The sequence below is a fragment of the Salvia miltiorrhiza genome, chromosome 5 (assembly GCF_028751815.1).
Source record: "Salvia miltiorrhiza cultivar Shanhuang (shh) chromosome 5, IMPLAD_Smil_shh, whole genome shotgun sequence".
Taxonomy (NCBI): Eukaryota; Viridiplantae; Streptophyta; class Magnoliopsida; order Lamiales; family Lamiaceae; genus Salvia; species Salvia miltiorrhiza.
The window spans coordinates 20,173,332-20,196,450 of NC_080391.1; the positions used below are offsets into that span (position 1 = coordinate 20,173,332).

General features: G+C 38.4%; 2 protein-coding genes across 2 annotated transcripts; both read left to right on the forward strand.

Annotated features, from left to right (window-relative positions):
- Nucleotides 1-3,583: 3,583 nt before the first annotated feature.
- LOC131025629 (uncharacterized) lies at nt 3,584-4,771 on the forward strand. Its single transcript, XM_057955425.1, has 2 exons — nt 3,584-4,058; nt 4,179-4,771. Exons 1-2 carry the CDS (start codon nt 3,584-3,586, stop codon nt 4,769-4,771), a joined length of 1,068 nt encoding a protein of 355 aa, XP_057811408.1.
- A 14,875-nt stretch (nt 4,772-19,646) lies between these two features.
- Nucleotides 19,647-21,120, forward strand: LOC130986616 (B-box zinc finger protein 21). The gene is made up of 3 exons (XM_057910073.1): nt 19,647-20,031; nt 20,115-20,459; nt 20,563-21,120. Exons 1-3 carry the CDS (start codon nt 19,846-19,848, stop codon nt 20,890-20,892), a joined length of 861 nt encoding a protein of 286 aa, XP_057766056.1. The 5' UTR covers nt 19,647-19,845; the 3' UTR covers nt 20,893-21,120.
- The last annotated feature ends 1,999 nt before the right edge of the window (nt 21,121-23,119 follow it).

Here is a 23,119-nt window from a genome sequence, read left to right on the forward strand (position 1 = left end):
TGGACCTTGAATAGACCTGATGGTTTTTGCAGACAACTTTCTTGAATGGTTGGAAATAAATTATTGACATATCTGAACTAAATTAAACATAATACTAATATACTAGGTTGTCCTTTTGCAAGATAATGTCATGCATGACGTATTACAACATTTTTTATCATATCCCATTAACTATGCGATTAGTAAAATAATTATAATATTTTAGTAGTACGATATGATTCACATGGCATCATAATTGATAACAACGTTTGACTCACTAATCCTTGTCTCCGTACACAACAGTCAGGGTGTTTTTGGTCATCTTGAAACTTTAATACTATATGCTAGTACAAAAATAAATTTATATTAACATTTTTTGAGACAAAAGTTTGCGCTGCCAATATTAGAAAATACAGTATGGTGCAAACATTAGTACTGAAATTAGATGGATTTCTTATATCCTTTAATGGTAGTCACACGATCTTTTAAAAAAAAAAACAATTAAGAGCAACAAGTAATGAACGTGACATGGTATGGTAGAACCGCATGATCACATTAAAAGAAATAATGATTCGAGCCCAAAAGGTCAAGCGATAAGGGGTTAATGCCTAAGTTTAAAGGTTTTGAGTTCGAGTCCTCTGTGGCGCGACCTTTAAATTTCTTTATTTAATACTGTTAATTTATCAATAATAATAATAATATCAATAATGACGATGAAGCGCAGTCTGTTGGTAAGACGCTTCCCCTCCAACCAATAGGTCGGGGGTTCGAGTCACCCTAGGAGCTAGAGTGTGAGTGAGTTTTTTCCTTTCTTTGGTTGTAACAAATTTTTTTTAAAAAAAATAATATCAATAATAATAATAATAATAATAATAATAATAATAATAATAATAATAATAATAATAATAATAATAATAATAATAATAACAACGATTCGTATTTGTGTTTTTCGTGGTCATGTTATGACATGTCAATATGAAAATTATTTTGTCACATCGTGTTGTTATTATATCTGATAATTATTTATTAGATATTTTAAATTAAATATATATGAATTTTACAACTTTTGAGGCTCTAATAGTTTCATTATTTTGTGACATCATATTTAACATGTAATATTGTATTATTAAATTTCATTAAAAATAGATTTGTTAAATTAAATGCTGCCAAGTGCTAAGCTTACATTAATTTCTCTCGAGTTTGATAGCGTGCATGCTTTTATACGTTTGTTGCCTTTTAACAGTGACTCTGAATTAAACCTCATAGTTATTTCATATTTAGTATGCATCACATGCTAAGAAATTATTAAAAACTAAATAGCAAATGGAATAGTACTCATACAATCTCTTTTAATGAAGATGAAGTTAGTATTATTATCTTAAAAAGTAATAATATTATTACTATTGTGTACTTAGGAGGTCAAAAAACTAGTTATGGAGAGTGAGTGGAGAGAGGTGAGGAGGAGAGGGGTAGGTCGACCTTTTTCTGAGCGTTTCCCGGTGAGGCACAAAATATACCCAAACCCTAGGATCCCAAGCCAACGGTGGAGGAAAGTAGACAGCGGAAACGGCAATGCAAGGGATAGAAACAGTTCGAGATGCATGGATTTGAACGGGAAGGACCTGGAGATAACCACCCATTTTGTTAATAACTTGCCAGAAGGGTGCAGTCCGGATTTCCTGAAACGAAAGTTCGGTACGGTGTTGGAACCTCTCGACGTGTTTTGTCCGAGAAAGAAGGATCTTTGAGGGAAAGCTTTTGGCTTCGTCAGGTTTGCGGGGGTGAATGACATGGTTCGGCTTCTGGAAGAACTGAACAAGTTATGGATTGGCAGTTATAAAATCAGAGTCTCCAAACCGAGATTCGAGAGAGAACCGATGGGCGATAGGAGGATGCCTTTGAGAAATGAAGGTAGGGTTGAAACGAGTAAAGAGAAAAGGAACGGTCAGGAGAAATCAAAAAGGAAGGTTGGAGTTTCTTTTAAAGAAGCACTTACAGGAATAAAAGGGAAGGAACCTTGTGCAGATGAAGTCTTACAATTCAATCCAACGAGAGAGGAGATAGGTTGGCTTGATGGGGTTTTTACTGGATTTTTGAAAGAGGACTTCCTTTGGGATGAGATCAAGGAAGAAATAAATGGAGAATGCTTTGGAAAATTGAGAGTCACTTCGTTAGGAGGGAGCATGGTGCTCATTCGAAGTATTTGCGAGACGCCTACAGAAGAAGTTCTTAAAGAGAAGGATGAATGGCTTGCGTTTTGGTTCCTGTGGAGCAGGAAAAGGCAGCACGTTGACGTCTTTCAGCAAAGAGTGATCTGGTCTAAATGGGTCGGCGTGCCTTTACAAGCGTGGATTCCTCGTTTTTTCGACGTTGCAAGTGCAAGTTTTGGCCTTGTCCTTAAATTGCATGAAGAGACCAAGACGAGAGAAAAACTTGACGTTGCTTTCGTTCAAGTTTCGACGGGTCTTAAGTCTATCGATAGGGTGCTGGATTGCAGCATTGAGGGGGCTAGCTTCAAAATTCGTATTGAGGAGGTCCGAGAACCTTTCAATCCTTTGATGGATATTCAGGTGGAGGACAAAGATTTGGAGTCGAAATCAGGCTGGTCGTGGGATGAAGATTCTATGGCGCCGACAGACGCAATTATCGAGGACAAGGCGAAGCAAAGTGACGACGAAATTGACGATTCAGTTTCTCAAGACATAAACCCTTCGATTTCTGGCAAGGTTGCCATTGGGGACACGGTGGCAATTATCCCAATGGTGAGGGAGGCAGTGCATAAAGATTCAAATTTTCTTCTCCTTTTTGGAAGTAATTTGGGGGCTGAGGTGTCTGAGTGTCTCGAAGGAAATAAAGAAAGTGGGCCTGTTTTGGGCCCAAATCAAGCCCAGACTTCTGAAGTGGGGAAAGCCCATTCTAGCCAAGAGATTGGCCTGCTGGCGAGTTCAATTCCTTTGGCCCAACAAATTCAGGCAACGAATGGTCTGGTTTACAGAAGTGAAATTTCAGAAGGGCTGCTGTCGCCTCTTTCAAAAGAAGAAAACTTGAAGGACGGGGGAAAAGAAATCGAGATCGAAATGGAGGGAGAGAGAAACACGCCTTCGGCTTCTTTCAATGCCGAGCTCTTTCCCGCCGGACCTGATCCTCAGTTCGATCACGACAATGACGACAAGGCCTCGATTCCGGAAACATGGGAGAATCACAATTCCTTTCAGGATGCGATCGGGAAGGAAAAAACATGTAAAAAGGCTGGTATGAACAATAAGAAACATCTCAAGAAGTTGAAAAAGACGCGGGAAAGAGAGGAAGAAAAGGAAAAATGGGGAAGCTTTATTGCCAATCTGGATTCAGAGAGTTCGAACATTTGCCAATTGGGGAAAGATTTAGGGTTATCGAGCTCCCTATCAGATCAACAAATGGCTGAGCAAATTATTATCCAAGAGAAAGGGCTTTTGAAGAACGCAGCTGGGAGTCATCAATGTAAGTTTCCATGAATATCTTATCTTATAATATTAGGGGTCTTGGGAGTTTGGCGAAACAGAAAGATGTGAGTGATTTTATATGTTGGCAAAAAATTGACTTTTGTTGTCTTCAAGAAACAAAAATGACGGAGTTCAATCCTTCGATTTGTAACTCTTGGTGGGGAAAATATAATTTTGGCTTTGCTGTTAGAAACTCTGAAGGAAGGTCAGGGGGTTTGGTTTGTGTGTGGAATAAGGAGGTCTTCCAAGTTTCCAGCAAGTGGGAGATCAATGGGGTGGTTATTGTGAATGTGAAGTGGATTAAAGAAGATATTGGATGTTGTTTGATCAATGTTTACGCACCTGCTGGTGCGGGGGAGAAAGCTATTCTCTGGGATCTTATCAAAACAATTGTGGAACAAAATGAAGACCGAAGTGTTTGTGTGATGGGTGACTTCAATGCCGTCCAGAAACGGGAAGAAAGAGCAGGAAATGGGGACTCTTTTGGGGCAGCGGAGGCTAGAAATTTCGACCGTTTTATCTGTGATAGTGGACTCTCGGAAATCAGATCTCAAGGACGTAAGTTCACCTGGTACAAACCGAATGGCAAGTGCAAAAGTAAATTGGATAGATTTCTGGTCAACGAATCTTGGTTGCGGCAATGGGAGGGGACGATCGGACGTGGTCTTTAACGAACCATTTCCGATCACTGTCCCATTCTACTGATGTCAAAAACAGAAGATTGGGGACCACGTCCGTTCCGCTTTCTCAATGTGTGGATGTCTCACCCGGAGTTTGAACAAAAGGTCAAGAAAGTGTGGACAGAGAACAGACCGACGGGATGGAGATGCTTCGTGGTTAGCGAAAAATTGAAGAAATTGAAAACGGAGTTGAAAGTTTGGAATAATTCGATCTTTGGAAATATTGATGAGAGAATCAAAGATCTTAAGGCAGAACTGTTGAGTCTTGATCAGAAAGATGAAAGAAACGAGATGGGGGAATCCGAGAATATCCGAAGAAATGAGATTCAAGCAAACCTCACCCTTCAATTGAAGGACAAGCAAAGGGTCTTGCATCAGAAAGCTAAGGTTCGATGGCTCAAGAACGGCGACCTCAACACGGGGTTTTTCCATCGGGCAATTCGGGGAAGGAGAAAAATGAACGAAATTGCAGGATTATTTTTCGAGAATCAATGGGTGTCTAATCCTAGTGAGGTCAAAACCAAAGTTCGGGATCACTTTGAAGGCTTTTTCAAAAGGAATGAGAGACATTTGCCAAACCTTCCCAATGACTTCCTTAAGAAAAAACTTTCGGATGATGAACGGCACTAGTTGAGCAGGGGGTTCGAGATGGAGGAGATTAAAGAGACAGTTTGGAAGTGCAGTGGAGATAAGAGTCCGGGACCCGATAGGTTCAACTTTTCGTTCTGGAAAAACGCATGGCCGACGGTCAAGGATGATCTCCTTCAAGTCTTGGAAGAATTCCATGAGAATGGGAGAATTCCAAAAGGGAGCAACACCTCATTCATTGTTCTTATACCGAAGAAAGAAGGGGCTGAGAAACTTGATGAGTTTCGACCGATCTCATTGATTAATAGCTTATATAAGATCATTGCGAAGACCCTCGCGGAGAGGCTGAAGAGGGTGATGGGCTCAATTATTTCGGATAATCAGAGTGCTTTTGTCAAAGGTCGGTACATCCTCGACGGAGCGGTTATTCTCAACGAAGCAATTGCGGAAGCAAAGAAAAAGAAAATCGGTCGGATTTTTTTCAAGATTGACTTTGCAAAAGCGTATGATTCTGTTCAATGAGATTTCTTAGATGCTCTACTTGAACTTCTGAACTTCGATCACAAGTGGAGGCTTTGGATTAGGGGATGTCTTTCTTCGGCGTCAAGTAGCGTGCTGGTGAACGGCTCTTCCACTGGGGTTTTCAGTTTGCAGCGTGGTCTTCGGCAGGGAGATCCGATTTCCCCTTTTATCTTCTTAGTTATTGCAGAAGGGCTCAACGCTTTGATGGAGAGAGAAATAAAAAGATAAATAGTAGTTCCGGCAGAGTTGGGGAAGGATAAAGTCTCGATTTCTCATCTGCAATATGCAGATGATACAATTTTTCTGATGACAGCAAGAGAACGGAATGTGGTTGCTATTAAGAGGATTCTTCGGTTATTCCAGTTCGTGTCAGGGTTGAAAATTAACTTCGACAAGAGCAGTCTGATGGGTGTTGGAGTTGAAAACGCCTTACTTAGGAGATGGGCAGAATCACTTAACTGTAAAGTGGGCACTTTCCCCTTCAATTACCTCGGTATTAAGGTTGGGGGACGAATAAACTGTTGTGTGGATTGGAAATTCTTGGTGGAGAAAGTTTTGAAGAAAATTAGGGGATGGAAGAAGAATTCATTGTCTTTAGCAGGTCGCATCGTACTTGTGAAGTCGGTTCTGCAAGCCATTCCAGTGTTCCAGCTTTCCTTCACCGTCATCCCTAAGTTAGTTTTGAACGAGCTCAAGTCGGTCTTTGGGAGATTTTTGTGGGGGGGGGGAGCGGGGTGTCTAAATCCATTGCGTGGTTTAAATGGGATGCTCTTTGTCAGGATAAAAATCAGGGGGGTTTGGGGTTCAGAAACCTCGAATGGTTTAATAAGGTTCTAGTCTTTAAATGGCTATGGAGGTTCTTGGTGGAGGGGAAGGCGTTGTGGGTGAGAGTGATCCAATCCTTGTACGGGGAACTGTCAAGAGGATAGAGGCGGGATTGGAGGTTGGATTCGAGGGGAGGGATGAAGGGGTGGTGGTCTAAAATAGTGGGGAAGACGGGAGAGGGGAAGAAGATTGATTTTCTGGTAACATTCAAAGGGTGTTGGGGAATGGGAGAGACATCAGTTTTTGGAGTGAGGTGTGGGTCGGGAGAAGTTCTCTCAAGGTTTTATTTCCTAGACTTTTTCAGTTGTGCGTTGATAAAAGAGTCAGTGTGGAGGGAGCGGGGAAATGGGAGGGGGAAGGATGGGAGTGGGACATCAAATGTCGGAGGGAATTGCGCGAGAGGGAGAAGGAGTTGGTGAATGAACTGATGTCTGTGATTGGTAGTTTTTCTCCTTGCTTTGATTACGGGGACGGCTGGAAATGGAGTGGCACAGCAGATGGTGTGTTCTCAACGAAAGCAGCTTATGAGGAATGTGCTAAAGCTAAAGGTGTACAATCGGTGGAGTGCAAAGAGGAGATTGCTCAAATCTGGACGGCTTTGGCACCACATAAGGCAAGAGTGACGGCATGGAGAGTTGTCTGCAACAGATTACCAACTTGTCACAACTTAATCAAAAGAAGAGTCCCGATCGGAGAGGAAGAGAAAGGATGTAATGCATGTATGACGAGGGAGGAAACTACTGATCATATTTTTCTCCATTGTCCGAAGATCGATCTTGTTTGGGATCAGATTCAACAATGGATCAAAACCGAGACGGCAAAGCCAAAAAGTATCGTTGATCATTTCAAGTCGTTCATCGGAGGGGGTAAAGGTAAGAAAAACAGAAAGTTTCTTCTAGCTCTTTGGATTGGAACTATTTGGCTGTTGTGGAAATATAGGAACGATAGTAGATGGGAGAACAAGAATTGGGGAGTGCTCTCTCTTGTTAATGATATCAAAGGTAGGATGTGGAGTTGGAATAAGTTGTATCACATTGTGGAGTCAAATGTACCTTTTTCCATGTGGTGCTCTAATGAGTATTCACCTCTGGCTTGATGTTGTTTGGTACTTCTGGTACCAGGTTTCTTTTCTTGAATAAAATTTTGATTGATCAAAAAAAAAATTATTATCTTAAAAAGTTATATATTAATATGAGAGTGTGGGAGAGATATGAGAAAATGAGAGAAAGTTAGTGAAATGCGAGTAATGAGAGACATGTATGTTTCTATTTTCGATCCTACATATACGAGGTGTACATGGTGCCTTGGCCTAGATGCCTTCTACAAATTGATGCATGGAAAAGTCATTAGTCTTTAGGCGATCTACTTAAATCTTATCATTGTGATTACAAAATGTGCAAAGTCAACTCTTGTTAGCATATATAATTGAAAATTGACCACATATATGGTACTCCCTCCGTCCCACTCCAAATGTCTCATTTTCTATTTTGGATTGTCCCACTCCAAATGTCTCATTTTTTTTTTGGCAATACACACTCTCTCTATATTTAATATTTAAATAATTTTCAACAACCCACTTTATCTACTTTATACATATTTCTTAATTTCCGTGCCCATAAGAAAGGAGACATTTGGAGCGGGACGGAGGGAGTATTAGATAAGTTTCGATTTGAAATTCTTTTTTTCCCTCCAACTCTTTCATGTATATAAATATTGTAAGATATAAAAAAAAAAAATACCCAAAGCCTTGGTGAAAAGCATAAAGAAGTAAGCAACTAGTATCCATGAACAATAAAAAAAATATGGTCGTGAATTGATAATTCAAAAAGAAAATTGAGAATGAGATGAGAAGAACATTTTCATATCTACACATGTATACGTCAAGTTGTTCTCCCATTATGGATCGGAAAAAAAGAAGATGTAATCAATTAAAAAATGTAGAGTATGGAAAAATTATGCACGTCCCTTTCCCCATATTGATAGTAGTAGAATCCACCCCCCTAGTTAGGTTTGAAGGAAAAGAAGAACTGCACCTCGATTTATATCAGAAAAAGAAAAAAGAAAAAGAAATTAAAAAATAGTATGCTAAAGTGATGAAGAGTTATTGGTAGCCCATAAGCTAGCGGACAACTATAATTTCAGTCTTCAGACCCATCATATCCTTGAAACCCCACTCCACAAATTCTGTATTCCTTCGACATTTTACTTCATTTTTTTATTTTCAATTCTGTTCTATTTCGTGACAGCAACAAAATAATTTTAGTTATTGTGACCAAAATATTAATCATTATGCTATTAGAAAAATATACTCATACTGTTGTTAAACAAAATTTAGTGCGTGGAAGAAGACTCTCTCCATCGTGCTAAGAGCATTCGTAGTGGGGCTCATCAAGCGAGCGCACGCCCGGCTCGCGCAAGCTCCCTGCCATTACTGAGCACGGCTGGTGCGAGCAGCGCCTGTAAATGCGCTCCAGGTGCGTGAGAAGAGAGAGAAGTGTGGTGGTGGTGGTGGGCGCCCAATGAAAAAAATAAAAAAATGAGAATTTTTTTGGACTGTGAGATGGAGCTCGCTGCTGCAGAGCCGATGGCTCGGACAGATGGGCCCACCTACGAGCTCGCGATTGTGAATGATCTTCTAAGGAAGTTCATGTCGCGAGCCCAATTCATCAATAATAATAATAATAATAATAATGTTCGTAGAAATTCCGACAATCTTCTCATTGTATCAAGGGAAACAGGCGCTAATCCAACTTTGGTTAATAAGACAACTTTTCTTGTTGATTGTCATCCGTTATATAAGAATAAATCAAAAACGACTTGGATGATGTGCCATTCTAACCGGGCAAACATATTCTTAAAATGTACCAAACCTTTTCATCCTCTTTAACTAACTTATAGAGTTAGACCTAATTTATATTCTCATAATGAAAATGTGATTGCATTTTAAATCCTAATTTACAAACTTCTAACCCATTTAACAGTACTAGTTCAATATATATATATATATATATATTTTGATGAAAATACGTAAAAATAAAGCATAATATTGAGTACATGTAGATTCAAGCATGAGATCTTTCTACTGTAAAATTTCTAAATAATTAATAATGGTGGTATTTACCCCTATGAGCCTATGGCGATGTTCTAGAGTTATTTTGTTTTTTTAATGAATTTTTAGATTTTTCAATTTGTTAATTTCGACTTTGAAATTTAGCAATTTCATTCTTGACGTTTTTTGTTATTAGCGTTCCAATGACATTCCTTATATGTGGTGAGATCTTAGATTAATTTATAAGTATTGATTTAATGTATCCTATATGACCGATATTTATCTAGAGGGGGGAAAATTTTACCGAGTTCGAATCTTGGAGGGAAAATTTATCTACACAAAATTCGATCGATGACGAAAAGATGGTAAAAAACCCCCAAACTTTCAGCATTTTCCAACAATGGTGGTTCCTAATATGGTTTTCCAACAATGACGGTGCATAAAATATCTCTTTCGGCAAGATAATTCATCTTTTTGTCACCTAATTTTGCATAGCGGGATATTTTATGAAAAAAATTAAAAGTTCGGGGATTTTTAGGAGAAAATGAAAGTTCGGGACATTTTGTGGAAAATGTTGAAAGTTCGGGACATAAAATATTATTAACCCTAATATATGTGTGTGTGTGTGTGTGTGAAGAAAAATACACAAATTGCAACTTTTTTGTTTGCTTAGCTTAACATAAAAAGATCAGGGCAACCTTCATCTGTTGAGGAGCAAACTAACTAGCTAAACTACTGACAACTTAGTGCTTATCGGTTTGACAAATAATTGAGGTGGTGTGCGGAATGTGCTGGCATAGCAAACCTTTTTAACTGTGACCGGAGTTCTTTACGTAGCTTTCAGACAACTTATATTTTGTTGCTTACTTACTTCTACTTCTTTCTCTCAAACCTAACTTCTTATAGAGAGATGATGTATTTAAAGAGTTTCAACTATATGAACAAATTGTTAAAATGAAGAACAATGGTCAAGGTTCAATTTGTTCGATCAAATCTTTTTGATTTACAGTGAAAAATGCTTAGAACACAATGGACAATATATGCAGGAATTTCAATTGTAGATCTGGAATTACAATTCAAGATATTTGCTTGAACTTTGGATTTTCCATTGGCTACATGCTTGCTTTTGAGACTTGAGAGTTTGCTTTAGAATTTTCGCATGCAAGTATTTCGTATCTTTAATGTTGAGTGTTGTGGGGGTATTTATAGAAAAAGAAGGTGAAAGAATCGTTGGAGAGCTCATTCAAATTTCATCCTATGTAACATTGGAAATCTTCCCGTTGTAATTGACATCCTATGTTACCTTCTGTGCCTATAATGTCGTATATGTTATAAGTCTACAACATTGTTAGCCTTAATCTGACGGAAGACCACATGATGCAATGCTATGAAACAGTTACACACAGGCTTCTAATATGTGAAGAGACCGAAGCACGAGTCCCTAAACCTTTCAAGCAAGGCTTCACCACTGATTAATCTGGGAAAGTTTTTTTTGGAGTAGCTAGGTGTTGATCTCTGGATACCGTTTTTTTTATTTGATCTACAGTACTCGAACTCTTATTAGTTAACAATACAAAACATAATTTATTAAATTGAGGTTTATTATAAAAGAAAAAGCAAAAAAACCCTTGAAAGCACAAAGACGCAGACTAAGGGCACAAAGCTTTAAAAGAGAATGAAAAACTAAGGAGCAAAACAAAACAAAAGGAACCGAAACAACTTAATACATGAAATCAGGAAAATCATCCATTTCATCCGACCAACGTCCCTGAACGACTTTATTCATTGCATTCATACTGGGCCTATTGGTAAGGTCGACCACAAACTCCCTTGGCTTGTATCCCATTTCCTCCGCATTTCTAAGTCTACTTTTAATGCAGCCGGAATTGCATGTACAGACTCTCTTCCCTTTCCTGATCCCTTTGGACGGCCACGTCCGCGCTTCTGCTCTGAGAGTAACTGCATTCCTTGATTAACCTGCTCCTCTAACCGATTTACACGATTCGCAATATCCTCGGGAGTAGGATTGGACTGCTTATCACCATTAACCTCCTTAATTGGAGAATTAACATGCTGGCCCTTGAGACCTTCTGCCCCAACTACCAATTGCTGCTCTGTTACAGATTCTCCAATCTCGCCCGCTGAGGACATATTAGCGTCACACACATCCACATCACCCACAACATCTGCAATAATCGTCTCCTCCTCTTCAGAGCTACACTCTTGGAGAGGCTTGTCATAAACTGAATTCTGGACCGGTTTCGTGAAAGCCTCCAATAAATCTGGTCCTATCATCGTAGCCGCATCCGTCCCATGACTTGAATCCTCAATAGCAAGAACGTCAAATCTATTACCTTTAGCAGGAGAAATTTCCCTCAAAGCTGGAGAACCCACAACCGAAGTTTTCACCACCGATCCACTCGGAGTAAACTGCTGCTTCTCCGTCAATGGAGTAGCCTGCTGCTGCTCAGTCTCTGGCTGAGATTGTTGGCCGTCTGCAGCCTCCTCAATCGCATCAACCACCTGCCATTGTCGTCCATTTACAACAGGAAGCTGTTGCTTAACTCCACCCGTGTCTAAAGCGGGCTTCCTTCCAACCAAAGCTGAGTTATCTCCTTCAAATTGCCCATTCTATTGAAGCTTACGACACATAGTTGGCGCATGTCCCGTGATTCGGCAACGAGAACAATAGAGAGGTAAGTTTTCAAAAACAAATTCCACGTGAAAAGAAACTGTCTCTCCGTCAATGAGAAGGGTTTTCGGAAGAGGTTGCGACATGTCGATTTTAATCAATATCCTCACGTATTGTCCGAAGTCCCGAGCAGCCGAAGCACCATCAATCGCTAACGGATGCCCTAAAAATCTGTCGATACCAAAAATTATTTCCGGATTCCAGAAGTCAATCGGGAGATAATGGATGCGAACCCAAATGTTAGCTAATGGAGAATTTACTTTGAACGGATCAAAGCATTTCGTCCATTCGCGAATACGTAGTTGACCTTTAGCCAATTCCCATAGGAGTTGTCCTTTGGCTAAAGCTTTGTCCTCCGCATTAGAAAAGCGCAAAGTAAAGTACCCCTTCCCAAACGGTATTAATTGCCATTCGTTAGAGATGTTCCACATATGCTGTAATTTAGTTTTCAACTCCAACGTAGACCTAGGTTTATCTCATTTGTGCGATAGAAGACGACCGATAAGAGCGAATTTGAAGTTCTCAACCTCTTTAAGATACATCTCCTGAGGGATTTTCAAGGAAAACTGATTACCTTCCTTCGTGGGGCGTAGGGCATTAAATTTGTGAGCCGGAAGATGTGGTCGTTTGACCGTTCTGTTGAGGGCAGCATCTGCATAGGACTTCTCTGCTGCGGAGAAAGAGTTCATTGCTGGGATCACAGTAGTTCCCCTAAGACCTTGTGGCGGTTGCTCAAGGTTCACCGCCGTGCTACTGTGGTTTGCTGGAAGATTCACTGCAGGGGGACGTGGGGCGGAGAGCGGGCGGCCCCCTATGGCCAGAATTCGGCTGCTGTCCTCCAAGATCGGACGTCCAGCAGCATCACTCGAAGGCGAGTTAGGGTTACGAGATGGAGTAGTAGAACGTGGTGAATGATGGAAGTTTGCGGAGATAGAGGGAAGATTCAGTCCCCCCTTTCCCCGAGGACCGGACGGCGAGAGAGCGGCCATCGTCCGGCGGTAAGAATCAGAAGATGGCGGCTAGGGTTGAGTCGCTAGGTTTTTCGTCTGTCATCTCTCAATACAAAACATAATTTATTAAGCCATTATACATATATCATGCTAAAAATAACAATCATACAAAATCAATTGTCTAATCAAAACTAAATAGCACATGAAAAGCTAAAAAAGTAAAAATAATTAAAATGTTCATTGATTATTCCAAGCTAGCAGGTCGGTAATTGGAGCTACTTGTTGTAATGGGCAAAATTCTTTAGCCCATTCAAACAAATATTTGCAGCCCAAATGCTCGGTCCAAATCCGAAAATTGAATTAGTTTCAATTAATTCAACCCATACACTAAGTCAACAGGGCCCACGACTCAAACCCTAGAAAGGGCAACAACTTGGGGAGAAAGGTTGGACAAGAGGATGAACGTCAATCCCACGACTATCGAAACGACTAGGGTTTAAGGAGACGTGTCAGCAAAATCCTAGCTGTCAGACTACCACAGTATAAATAAACATCAACTAGGTCAATAGACTCATCCAATCATTCGTACTCTCAGCTACTCCACCTACTCACGTTCTCAACTCTCTTCACTTGCGCTATCACGTTCTGGATTGGGGTTGCTCTGACCAGTCAGACAGACCAGCCAGACAAACCAGTTTGACCGACGAGATTCACTATCTCACCTTTACTCTACTGTTCAATTATCTTTACGCATTACATTTGTTGTTTCTATCAATTAATTTGAATTGTTTGACTGACTTGAGCGTCGAAGGCCCTTCCATCGACACCCCCACCGGTGCTCCTAGAAGGCTCTAACGTGTTTGTGGTTTCAGGTTGCTAGTGCCCACCGACCCGAACGTACCCGACATCCTATTTCGTGAATGTTGGATCCATCCCCAACACTTGTCGGTCGACAAGTTCAATGATATTGATAAATCTAACCTTCTACCTACCTTAATTGACTTAATTTGTGTATTTATTTAATAAAATTAATTTTAATTAACATTACAAACTGTTTGGACTAAACCTGACCTGAACCCGAACTGGATCCACAAATTTAATCAGAACCAAATCATTTATAGGTCGTTATTCTCATTTCTCACGAAAATAGTCATTCTCAATATAAGCTAACCACACACACACACACAAATATATATATATATATATATATATATAGAGTTGGGCTAAAATAAAAACAGATCTTTTTGTATAAAATAGGAACACATATCATCCATTGATTCTCATAGATCTAACCGTCAGATTTGCTGCCTCAATTCTGTGTAAATATACACGCTACAATTGAAAGAGGATAGCCATGTAATTTTAGTTTTTTCTAATCAATTACTTGGATACGTTTCTTAACTAAGAAACTTAATTTGATACATTTTTTTAATTATCCTATTATTTCCATATCCAAAGCAGATCTTCTCTCACTAAATCCCTAAACTAAGGCTGTATCATGTTTTAATCTTTTAAGAAATTTTCTACGCACTGAAACTTTAATCTATTTGATCTCGTAGTTGCTTGAAGATTCTTATGGAGTCGCTTGGTACATGTTATTGTCAAAAAAGTATTTTTGTGTTGCTCAAGACGTCGTACAGTTTGTGTTGATACAGAACAAATCAAAAATTAAATTATATGAATTACGTTTTGATATAACACGAATTGAAAATTAAATTGCATGCATTACGTGTTGATACAGCACGAATCAAAAAATATTTTAATTCGTTTCAGGAATTGCTAAAATAATTCATGCAATCAATTGTGTGATTCATTACCCGTGTGAATATCATAGCCATATTAGTTTTGAATTACGTTTTGATACAACATGAATTGAATTTGTATGTGACAAATCATGTATGTCGATTATTGATCACGAAAGTATCTTCTTGAATTTAAGTGGAGTAATATGTTTCATGAATTTAAGTAATATGTTTCATGAATTTTAAAGAGATAAGATATGAATCGCGGTTGCAAGTCATTTTTAATGATAAACATATTGTATTCACAATATTTGTGAGCGTGAATTCTGGGGATGAAATCAATCTTTAATTAATTGTTAATTCAAATTCATCGGATATGGAAAATCAATCTTTCCAACTTAATGGACGTGAATTCTGGGGATAAAAATCTGTACATGGAAGGTCAAAATTGTGGTATTACTATATTATCCTTAATTAAAAATACGCATGAATTACCAGTACACATGAAACGAATTAATCTAAAATGCAAGATTTAAATCTCAGCCGTTAACTTGGTATAGATCTAGGGTGAGAAATTGTTCCTGTTTTAAACACTTAAGGGTGTTTTCACCCTAGCCCAACCCTATATATATATATATATATATATATATATATATATAGGGAAGGGTGAGAGCACCTCTTAAAATAAGAAATAAGAACTAGGAAAAATATATGAATTTTATGTAGAACACGCATGAATTCGTTGTATAAAGGTATGAATGGCAAAAAATAAATTTTTGCTACCTTCGGGGATTTGAACTCATGACCATGATCCAACAGGATGATGAATCAACCGTAGATCTTGATGATCTAAGGGTTGAAAATGATTCTTATTTTATATCTTAAGAAGTGTACTTATTTTAGCCCTCCCCTATATATATATATATATATATATATATATATATATATATATATATAGAGGAAGGGTTATAGTAAAAATAACTCTGAAAATAAAAACTACAAACCAACAAAAATGTATAAATTTTATGTATAACACATATGGATTCATTGTATAAAGGTATGAATTGCAAAAAATAATTATTTGCTACCTATGGGATTCGAACTCAGGATCATGAATTCACCCAACAAGGTGATGAATCAACAGTAGATCTTGATGATCTAAGGGCTGAAAATGGTTAATCTTTTATACAATAAAATGTGTTTTTATTATAGCCATCCCCTATATATATATAGGGTTGGGTTCTCTTAGAACCCTTCCTTTAGGTAATATATAGATCCAAATCTGGATCATTAATTGAAAAAGGCAGATTGCACCTATGAATGACAAGTGGCACTGACATTAAAAGATTTCATTTAAAAAAACATGGAAGGGCAAAACAGCCATTTTTACGTTTCTTGTAATTAGCCGTGCATGATTATATTTTATAATATGTATTATTCTGTTGTGTAATATGCAATCATCTGTTTTGTCATATGCATGGTTGCAAATAGTCATGCATTGTTCTATTTTGTTATTGCATGGTTTATTGACACAAGATGCACGATTCATTAACACAATATGCATGATTTATTGACACAAAATGCATGATCCAATTTACATGAATGCATGGTTCAACTTAAACATAGCAAATTTCAGGAAAAAAGAATGCATTATTCATTGACACGAGATGTAGGATTCATTGATAGAATATGCATGATTCATTTTACATGAATGCATGATTCAGTTTAAACATAGGATGCATAATTCATTTATACAAGATGCATGGTTCATTGATACAATATGCATGGTTCAGTAACATAATGTGTAGAGTTCATTGACACAATAAGCATGGTTCAGTTTAAATATAGCATATTTAAGGAAAAATGATGTATGGTTCATTGACACAATATGCAGGGTTTATTGACACAATATGTAGGATATTAACACAATATGCATAGTTCAAATTTGAACGCAAAATCCATTCCAATTTTACTCCACCAATTTTGCAACCTTCTTATTCGTGTCTCCAATGAACTCCTCTATAACCCACTACATCCTTATCCGAGTTCCAGCGAAATCCGCCATAAACCATCCCCATAGCCTCTATATATATCGATCCTTCAATCTTCTATCAAAATTTCATTATCCACCATACCATGACCACAATATATATTCGAATCATTATGTGAGAACTCGTCGGTGGTTGCCGCTACCACTGTCGTCACTGCACATTAGACACAATCATCTACTGCCACGCTGCGGCGCATGGCGCAACTCAGGGGGGGGGGGGGGAGTAGGATGAGGAAGAAGAAGAAGAAACAACATATTACCCTTACTATAAGATTCTTAAGTTAAAATGATAAAAAAGAAGGGGTGGATATTATCCTTAGGATCAAGAAGATGGATGGATGAGATTGGGTTTTATATACTACCTAAGGGAAGGGGTTCTATAGGATCTCTTCCATATATATATATATATATGGAAGAGATATATGTGTGTGTGTGTGTGTGTGTGTGTGTGTGTGGAAGAGATCCTATAGAACCCCTTTCCTTAGGTAGTATATAAAACCCAATGGCTAGGTTATAAACACTTCTTAAAATATAAAATACGAGCTAGCTCAAACGTATGAATTCTATGTAGAACACGTCATAATTCTCTATGTAAATGTCTGAATTGTGAAAAATAAAATGTTAGCTACCTATGAGATTCGAACTCAGGACCATAAATTCATCCAATGAGGCGATGAATCAACCGTAGATCTTGATGATCTAAATGCTGAAAATGGTTTCTATTTTATATTTTAAGAGTTGTTTTTATTTAGCCTCCTCATCCTATATATATAGTTGGAATCCAATGAGAATTACACATGAATAAATCCATAAAATTCTTGAACAAATCAAATAAATCCATGACCAAAATGTAACACATGAACAACTGTAATTCATGAATATGGATGTTCATGTATTACATTTAGTTGTTCATAGATTTCACCTTGTTATCAATGGTTACTCCATCACCAATAATTGTGTGGCCTAACGATCTAGTCCCTCTATCTTTTGCTCTCTAACCCTTGGAGGTGGTCGGTGCTCTCAATTATAAAAAAATGTGAAGTAGCCAGCCCTCTCAACCCTAAAGAAGGATTTTTAATCCAAATATCCACACTCCACGTTTGAGGCCCTACGATTTTGTTTTTTGTTGGTTTGTATTCGAAAGTAACACTTCATCCATCCACAAAATAGTTCTACAAGGGACAACACGGGTTTTAATAAAAATAGTTAAGTATATAGTAAGTGGATAAGGGGTCCCACTTAAAAAGTAGAGTTAATAATGATAATTATTTATAAGGTTAAAGTGCAAATGCACCCTTAATGTAGACACCTCTAGAGCGTATACCCTCATACTCAACATTGAATCAAATAAGCCCCCGATGTCCCAAAATCGGAGCAATTAAACCATGCCCTCAAACGCTGTTTCTCGGCCGTTAGTTATTTAGTTTTTTTATCATTCTCTCTCTCTCTCTCTCTCCCCAACTCTGTCTACCACCACCCGCTGGCGACAATGGCCGCAGCAACAGTGGCGTTGCCGTTGTGCCACCATCTCCCCTTCTCCAATCTCTTCCTCTTTCTTCCCATCCCTTGATTTCACATAACTAACAAAAATCCCCAACTTCTAAGAAATCCCTAAATCTTCCCCCTTAATTCCGGCAAGCAGCCGCCGCGACTCACTTGTTTACTTGTTTTGTCGAAGAGCTTCTCTTCTTCTTTTTAAGCTTCAACAAAACATTTTCCACCCAGGATTTTGTAACGCTCGGGCAGTCCCGCACGTGGTGGAAGCCACCGAGCGCAAAAGAAGCATCTCTGTATCCCCTCCACTTAATGTTCCTGAGGGCGTCGAGCAGTCTCGCAAACACACACGCCATCGCATCTAACCCAATCATAGGGCTCTATTCCACTATCTCTTTGCCTTTACTCTTTATTATTTCTTCTTTTGCACCAAAAGCATCCCAAGCTAACTGATGATTGTGTGCAGAAGGTGGGCGAACTGGATTTTGAGGTGATTTTTCTTGGATGGACTCGACTATCTTCATCGACTCATCCGTTTCTCAACACTGGTATGCGGCTAAAAAAATCTCATCATTAGCACAAGCCAGAGGCACAGGTGATGTTGGCTCACTTGTCGCGGCGGATGATTGCCGGACTTAAGGGGGAAAAAGATTTTGGGATTTCTTAGAAGTTGGAGATTTTTGTTAGTTATGTGAAATATTCAAGAGACAAAAGGAAAAATGAAGAGATTGCAGGAGGGGAGATGGTGGCACGACGGCAACGCCGCTATTGTTGCGGCCATTGTCGCCGACGAGTGGTGACAGACAGAGTTGGGGAGAGAGACAGAGAGAGAATGATAAAAAAAAAATTAAATAACAAACGGCCATGTAACGACGTTTGAGGGTAGGTTTAATTACCCTGATTTTGGGATACCGGGTGCTTATTTGATCCAATATTTCATCCACCGCCTCCACCCTCTGAGTTTTGCGTCGCTTTCTTTGCCTCAACCCTTTAAGTTTCGCTCTTTCTCCACCCTAGTTTCACTCGCCGTAGACCCCCTTTAAGTGAAACCTTAGCAGCGGAGTGCGACTAGAGCCAATAATAGCTATGATTTGAGGTGGGTGTGCGTGGTGTCGCTATAGTCGCTGGGATAATGGATCTAGTGCTGGGGAAGGGGGCATATCTGAATTTGTACAGGAAGCTCGTCGTATATATTTGTGTTGATTGTTTTGTTTTTTTTTTGTTTTTTTAATTATGGGTTTTGCAGTTTTTTGAGCATGGTCCGATTTGGTGGTTTGGTTCTCGGTTCCAATTTTTTTGAGCATCTCTAAATCTTGCCCGGCAACCTACTTTTCCGACAACATACTTTTTTTTCTTAAATATTTGTACTTGTGTCATAAAAATATAAGATTTTACACACAAAAATTATACAAAGCCATCAACATTCAAGGGCAATTTCGACTATTTACTTTAATTTGGACATAGGATCAAGTTTTTATAAAAGTGGACATTTTTAATTTTACCCTTAACAAAAGTTGCAATTTTACCCATTGACAGTCTTAATTTTGACAATTATATATAGTTTGGTGGGGTATTCATATTTGGTTCCATGCATGACTATAACACACAAGCGTGTGTAAACACATGTATGTACATGGCATGATTTGCAGTGATAGATTAGTAGGAATGGGTGAATATATAAAATAAAATAAAGCCATCACTTCACTTGCCTTCTCTCTTTCTTTTATCAACGCCCCCTACGCCCCCACCCCACCTAATTCCCCTCTTCATTTCTCTCCATCATCAACAACAAATGAAGATCCTCTGCGACGTTTGCGACAAAGGCGAGGCGGCCTTCTACTGCACCGCCGACGAGGCGTCCCTATGCGCCGCCTGCGACCACCGTGTCCACCACGCCAACAAGCTCGCCGGCAAACACCAGCGCTTCTCCCTCCTCCACCCCTCCCCCAAACACACCCCCCTCTGCGACATCTGCCAGGTTCCTTTCCCCTTTCCTTTCGTTTTCAAATCAGATCGAATCCAATACCCCACTCCATTTAATTGTTTCTTGTTGTTTTGTAGGAGAGAGGCGCGTTTTTATTTTGCCAGGAAGATAGAGCGATTTTGTGCAGGGAATGCGACATTCCAATCCACAAAGCCAACCAACACACGCAGAAACACAGCAGATTCCTCCTCACCGGCGTCAGGCTCTCCGCATCTCCGGCTCTCTACTCCGAATCTCCGGCAGCCCCCGCAACATGTACACCTCCCCCAGCCAAGGGTACAACAGCGCAAGACCACAAAAGCACTAGTAATCTCCACTTCTCAACAAGTAGCATTTCCGAATACTTGATCGAAACGCTCCCAGGCTGGCACGTCGAGGACCTTCTAGATTCTTCATCCCCTTCCCCTTCCGCTTTCTGCAAGGTTTGCTACTATTTCAAACACTTTTTTTTTTTTTAGATTCAAGAATCGTTTTTTATCTCTTTTTTGTTTGCTAATTATGCTAAAACAAAAACTGAAATTGCAGAGTGCGGATAGTGATTTGGTGCTTCCATTTTGGGAGGGTGATCTCCACAGCAACAGTATTAATAGTAGTGGATTTCCTACAGAAAACATGGGATTTTGGGTCCCTCAAGTTCAAGTGCACCAAAATCAAAGCCAATCATTTCTATTCAATAATGATAGTGTGGGCTTTGGATTAGGAAATGCAAATGGGCGCAGGGATCAGTTCAAAGAATTTTCCACAAATAGCATCAGATCCACCAGAAAAAGAAGCGACGACAACTCTTTTGCAGTTCCACAGATCAGCCCTTCATCCGCTGCTGTCTCCATCAAGAGATCAAAATTATTTTGGTGAAAAAAACAAAAAAAAAAATCCAATCTTTTTCATAACCCATTATCTGAAAATCCGAGATCTCAATTCCCATTTTGTATTCTTCTTCTTTTCGTTCCAATTTGTCAGATTTTTGGTCTGTAGTTTATTATCTTAATTGTATTTTTTTCACTTTCTCCTTTTGTAAATATCTTCTTGTGTTTGTTGCATTTAATGAAAGAAGAGCTACTAAAATCACAAGTCACTTTTTTATGTTGGCCTTTTGTTTTAATGTTTTATGATGGTACAAGTAACAATCAAGAAAAAATTCTTACATTTAATTAGAATTGGAGTGATTATGAGAATTTGGAAGTGACAGTTAAAAGGTTGTCATTTTACTCTTTTTGGAATTTCAGAAGACCGAAGAAGATGATCGTTGTTGCTGATTAATGAAATTTATTTACCGAACTGGCATGGAATTGTGAATGTGTGATTAGTAAATCTGCTACATGGGTGTACTTGGTGTAATGATATCTATTCCAATTGGATTTCTATTTTTAACTAAAAATAACTACTTCCCCCCGTATAGAGGTCATCACATTTGACTTCTCGGTAATGGGTCATTATTATTATTATTATTATTATTATTATTATTATTATTATTTTGAGAATGTAATGGGCCATTATTTTATATTGAAAGATTTATGAACAATTTAATTAAAGAAATAAAGCATTTTATTATTTTATTATTATTATTGAGTGATTTTATGCATGGTCCCATTTTATTCCTTACAGCCCATTTCTCAAATAATACTAATTAATTAAAAATTTACTATTTTACCCTATGTTTTATAGCCCCATTTTACTCCTTGGAATGATGTTGATTTGGAATCAGCCGACAACATTTGTGGCGGTGTCGGAAATAGGCACTGAGAGCGGCGTCGCCCTCTAATGGAAATGAGATTGTGAATGTGAAGGATAAGAGTGAGAGGTGGGATTCAAATGTTTCGGAGTGTTCAGTGGAGATGGTGGGATCTGGACTCTGGTGCAGATGAATCTAAGCTGCATTTGGCAATAAATGTGAAGGATTTTAGGATTCGCCACCTCAGCATGGATGCAACCAACCAGTAATCTGGGATCCCTATTAAACTAGGTTGCTTTTGTAAAGATGATTTGGCTGCCTCCCATAAACAGTGTACAGAGAAACAAGTAAGTCCAAACATTTCAAGTCATTCATGGAGTTATGTTTGTATCAAGGATTTCCCTTTTTTGCTTTAAATTTCATGGTATCATGATCTAGGAATAGCCCGTGAATACAACCGAGATTTAGGAGTCAATATGATTTTTTTCATGTTTTTGTGTGTATTTGTTAGTTGGGGGGGCTTTTGATTATTGATTATTTCTTTCTAGTGCAATGTGGATGTGGATAATCAGGGACGGAGCCAGACATTCGATTTAGGGGGCCCAAAATTTTTAAAAAAAAAAAATTAATAATTAAATTAAAAAATAAAAATTAAATTAAAAATAAATGATAATCAATAACACAATTACAATATTATTTAAATTGCAAAAAACACATTTTAACAAATTTTCAAGCTCATATTCATGTTACGATGTATTTTATAATAAAATTACTAAATATTGAATATTATATATTTCTTAAGACGACGAGTTAGAAATGTAGGGTGATTTAGCAGCGACAGGCCCCAGAGAACATGTGGTGAGCTTATCCGGTTGAATTTCGATCTATCCGGCAAGCCGCCCTTTTTCTGGCTCAACTTCTATCTATATTCGGGGAGGGATTGGACTTTCCTCTTCGGGTATGGAGCTTAGCTACACATACTGAGTTCATTACGAGACCACTCACATTCATATCGAGTTAGCTCTCTTCCACTCATATCGAATGGCCTATGCAAATACATGATACAGTCTCTAATTTGGAGAAATTTTTAATTGAAATGGTACGAAACGATGTCGTTTAAGCCACATAAAAAGGTCGTAGTTTTTACTAATCACGTAAGCTCCAATTCAACACTCTAGCGAGATCGAAAAAAACAGGGGGACAAAATTACAAAACTTGAAAAAATAGTGATTTAATTTGCCACACTCAAAAGACGTTAAAATTGCAAATTCAAAATAATTCGTGATTTTATTTTTCAAAATCCTATGAAACTTTGTAAGGCAAAGTAACTTTCAATATCAAATTCAAAAAAAATCTCTAGAATTCAATCCAAGCATGATATGCATAAATTAATTATGTTTTTACTTATTC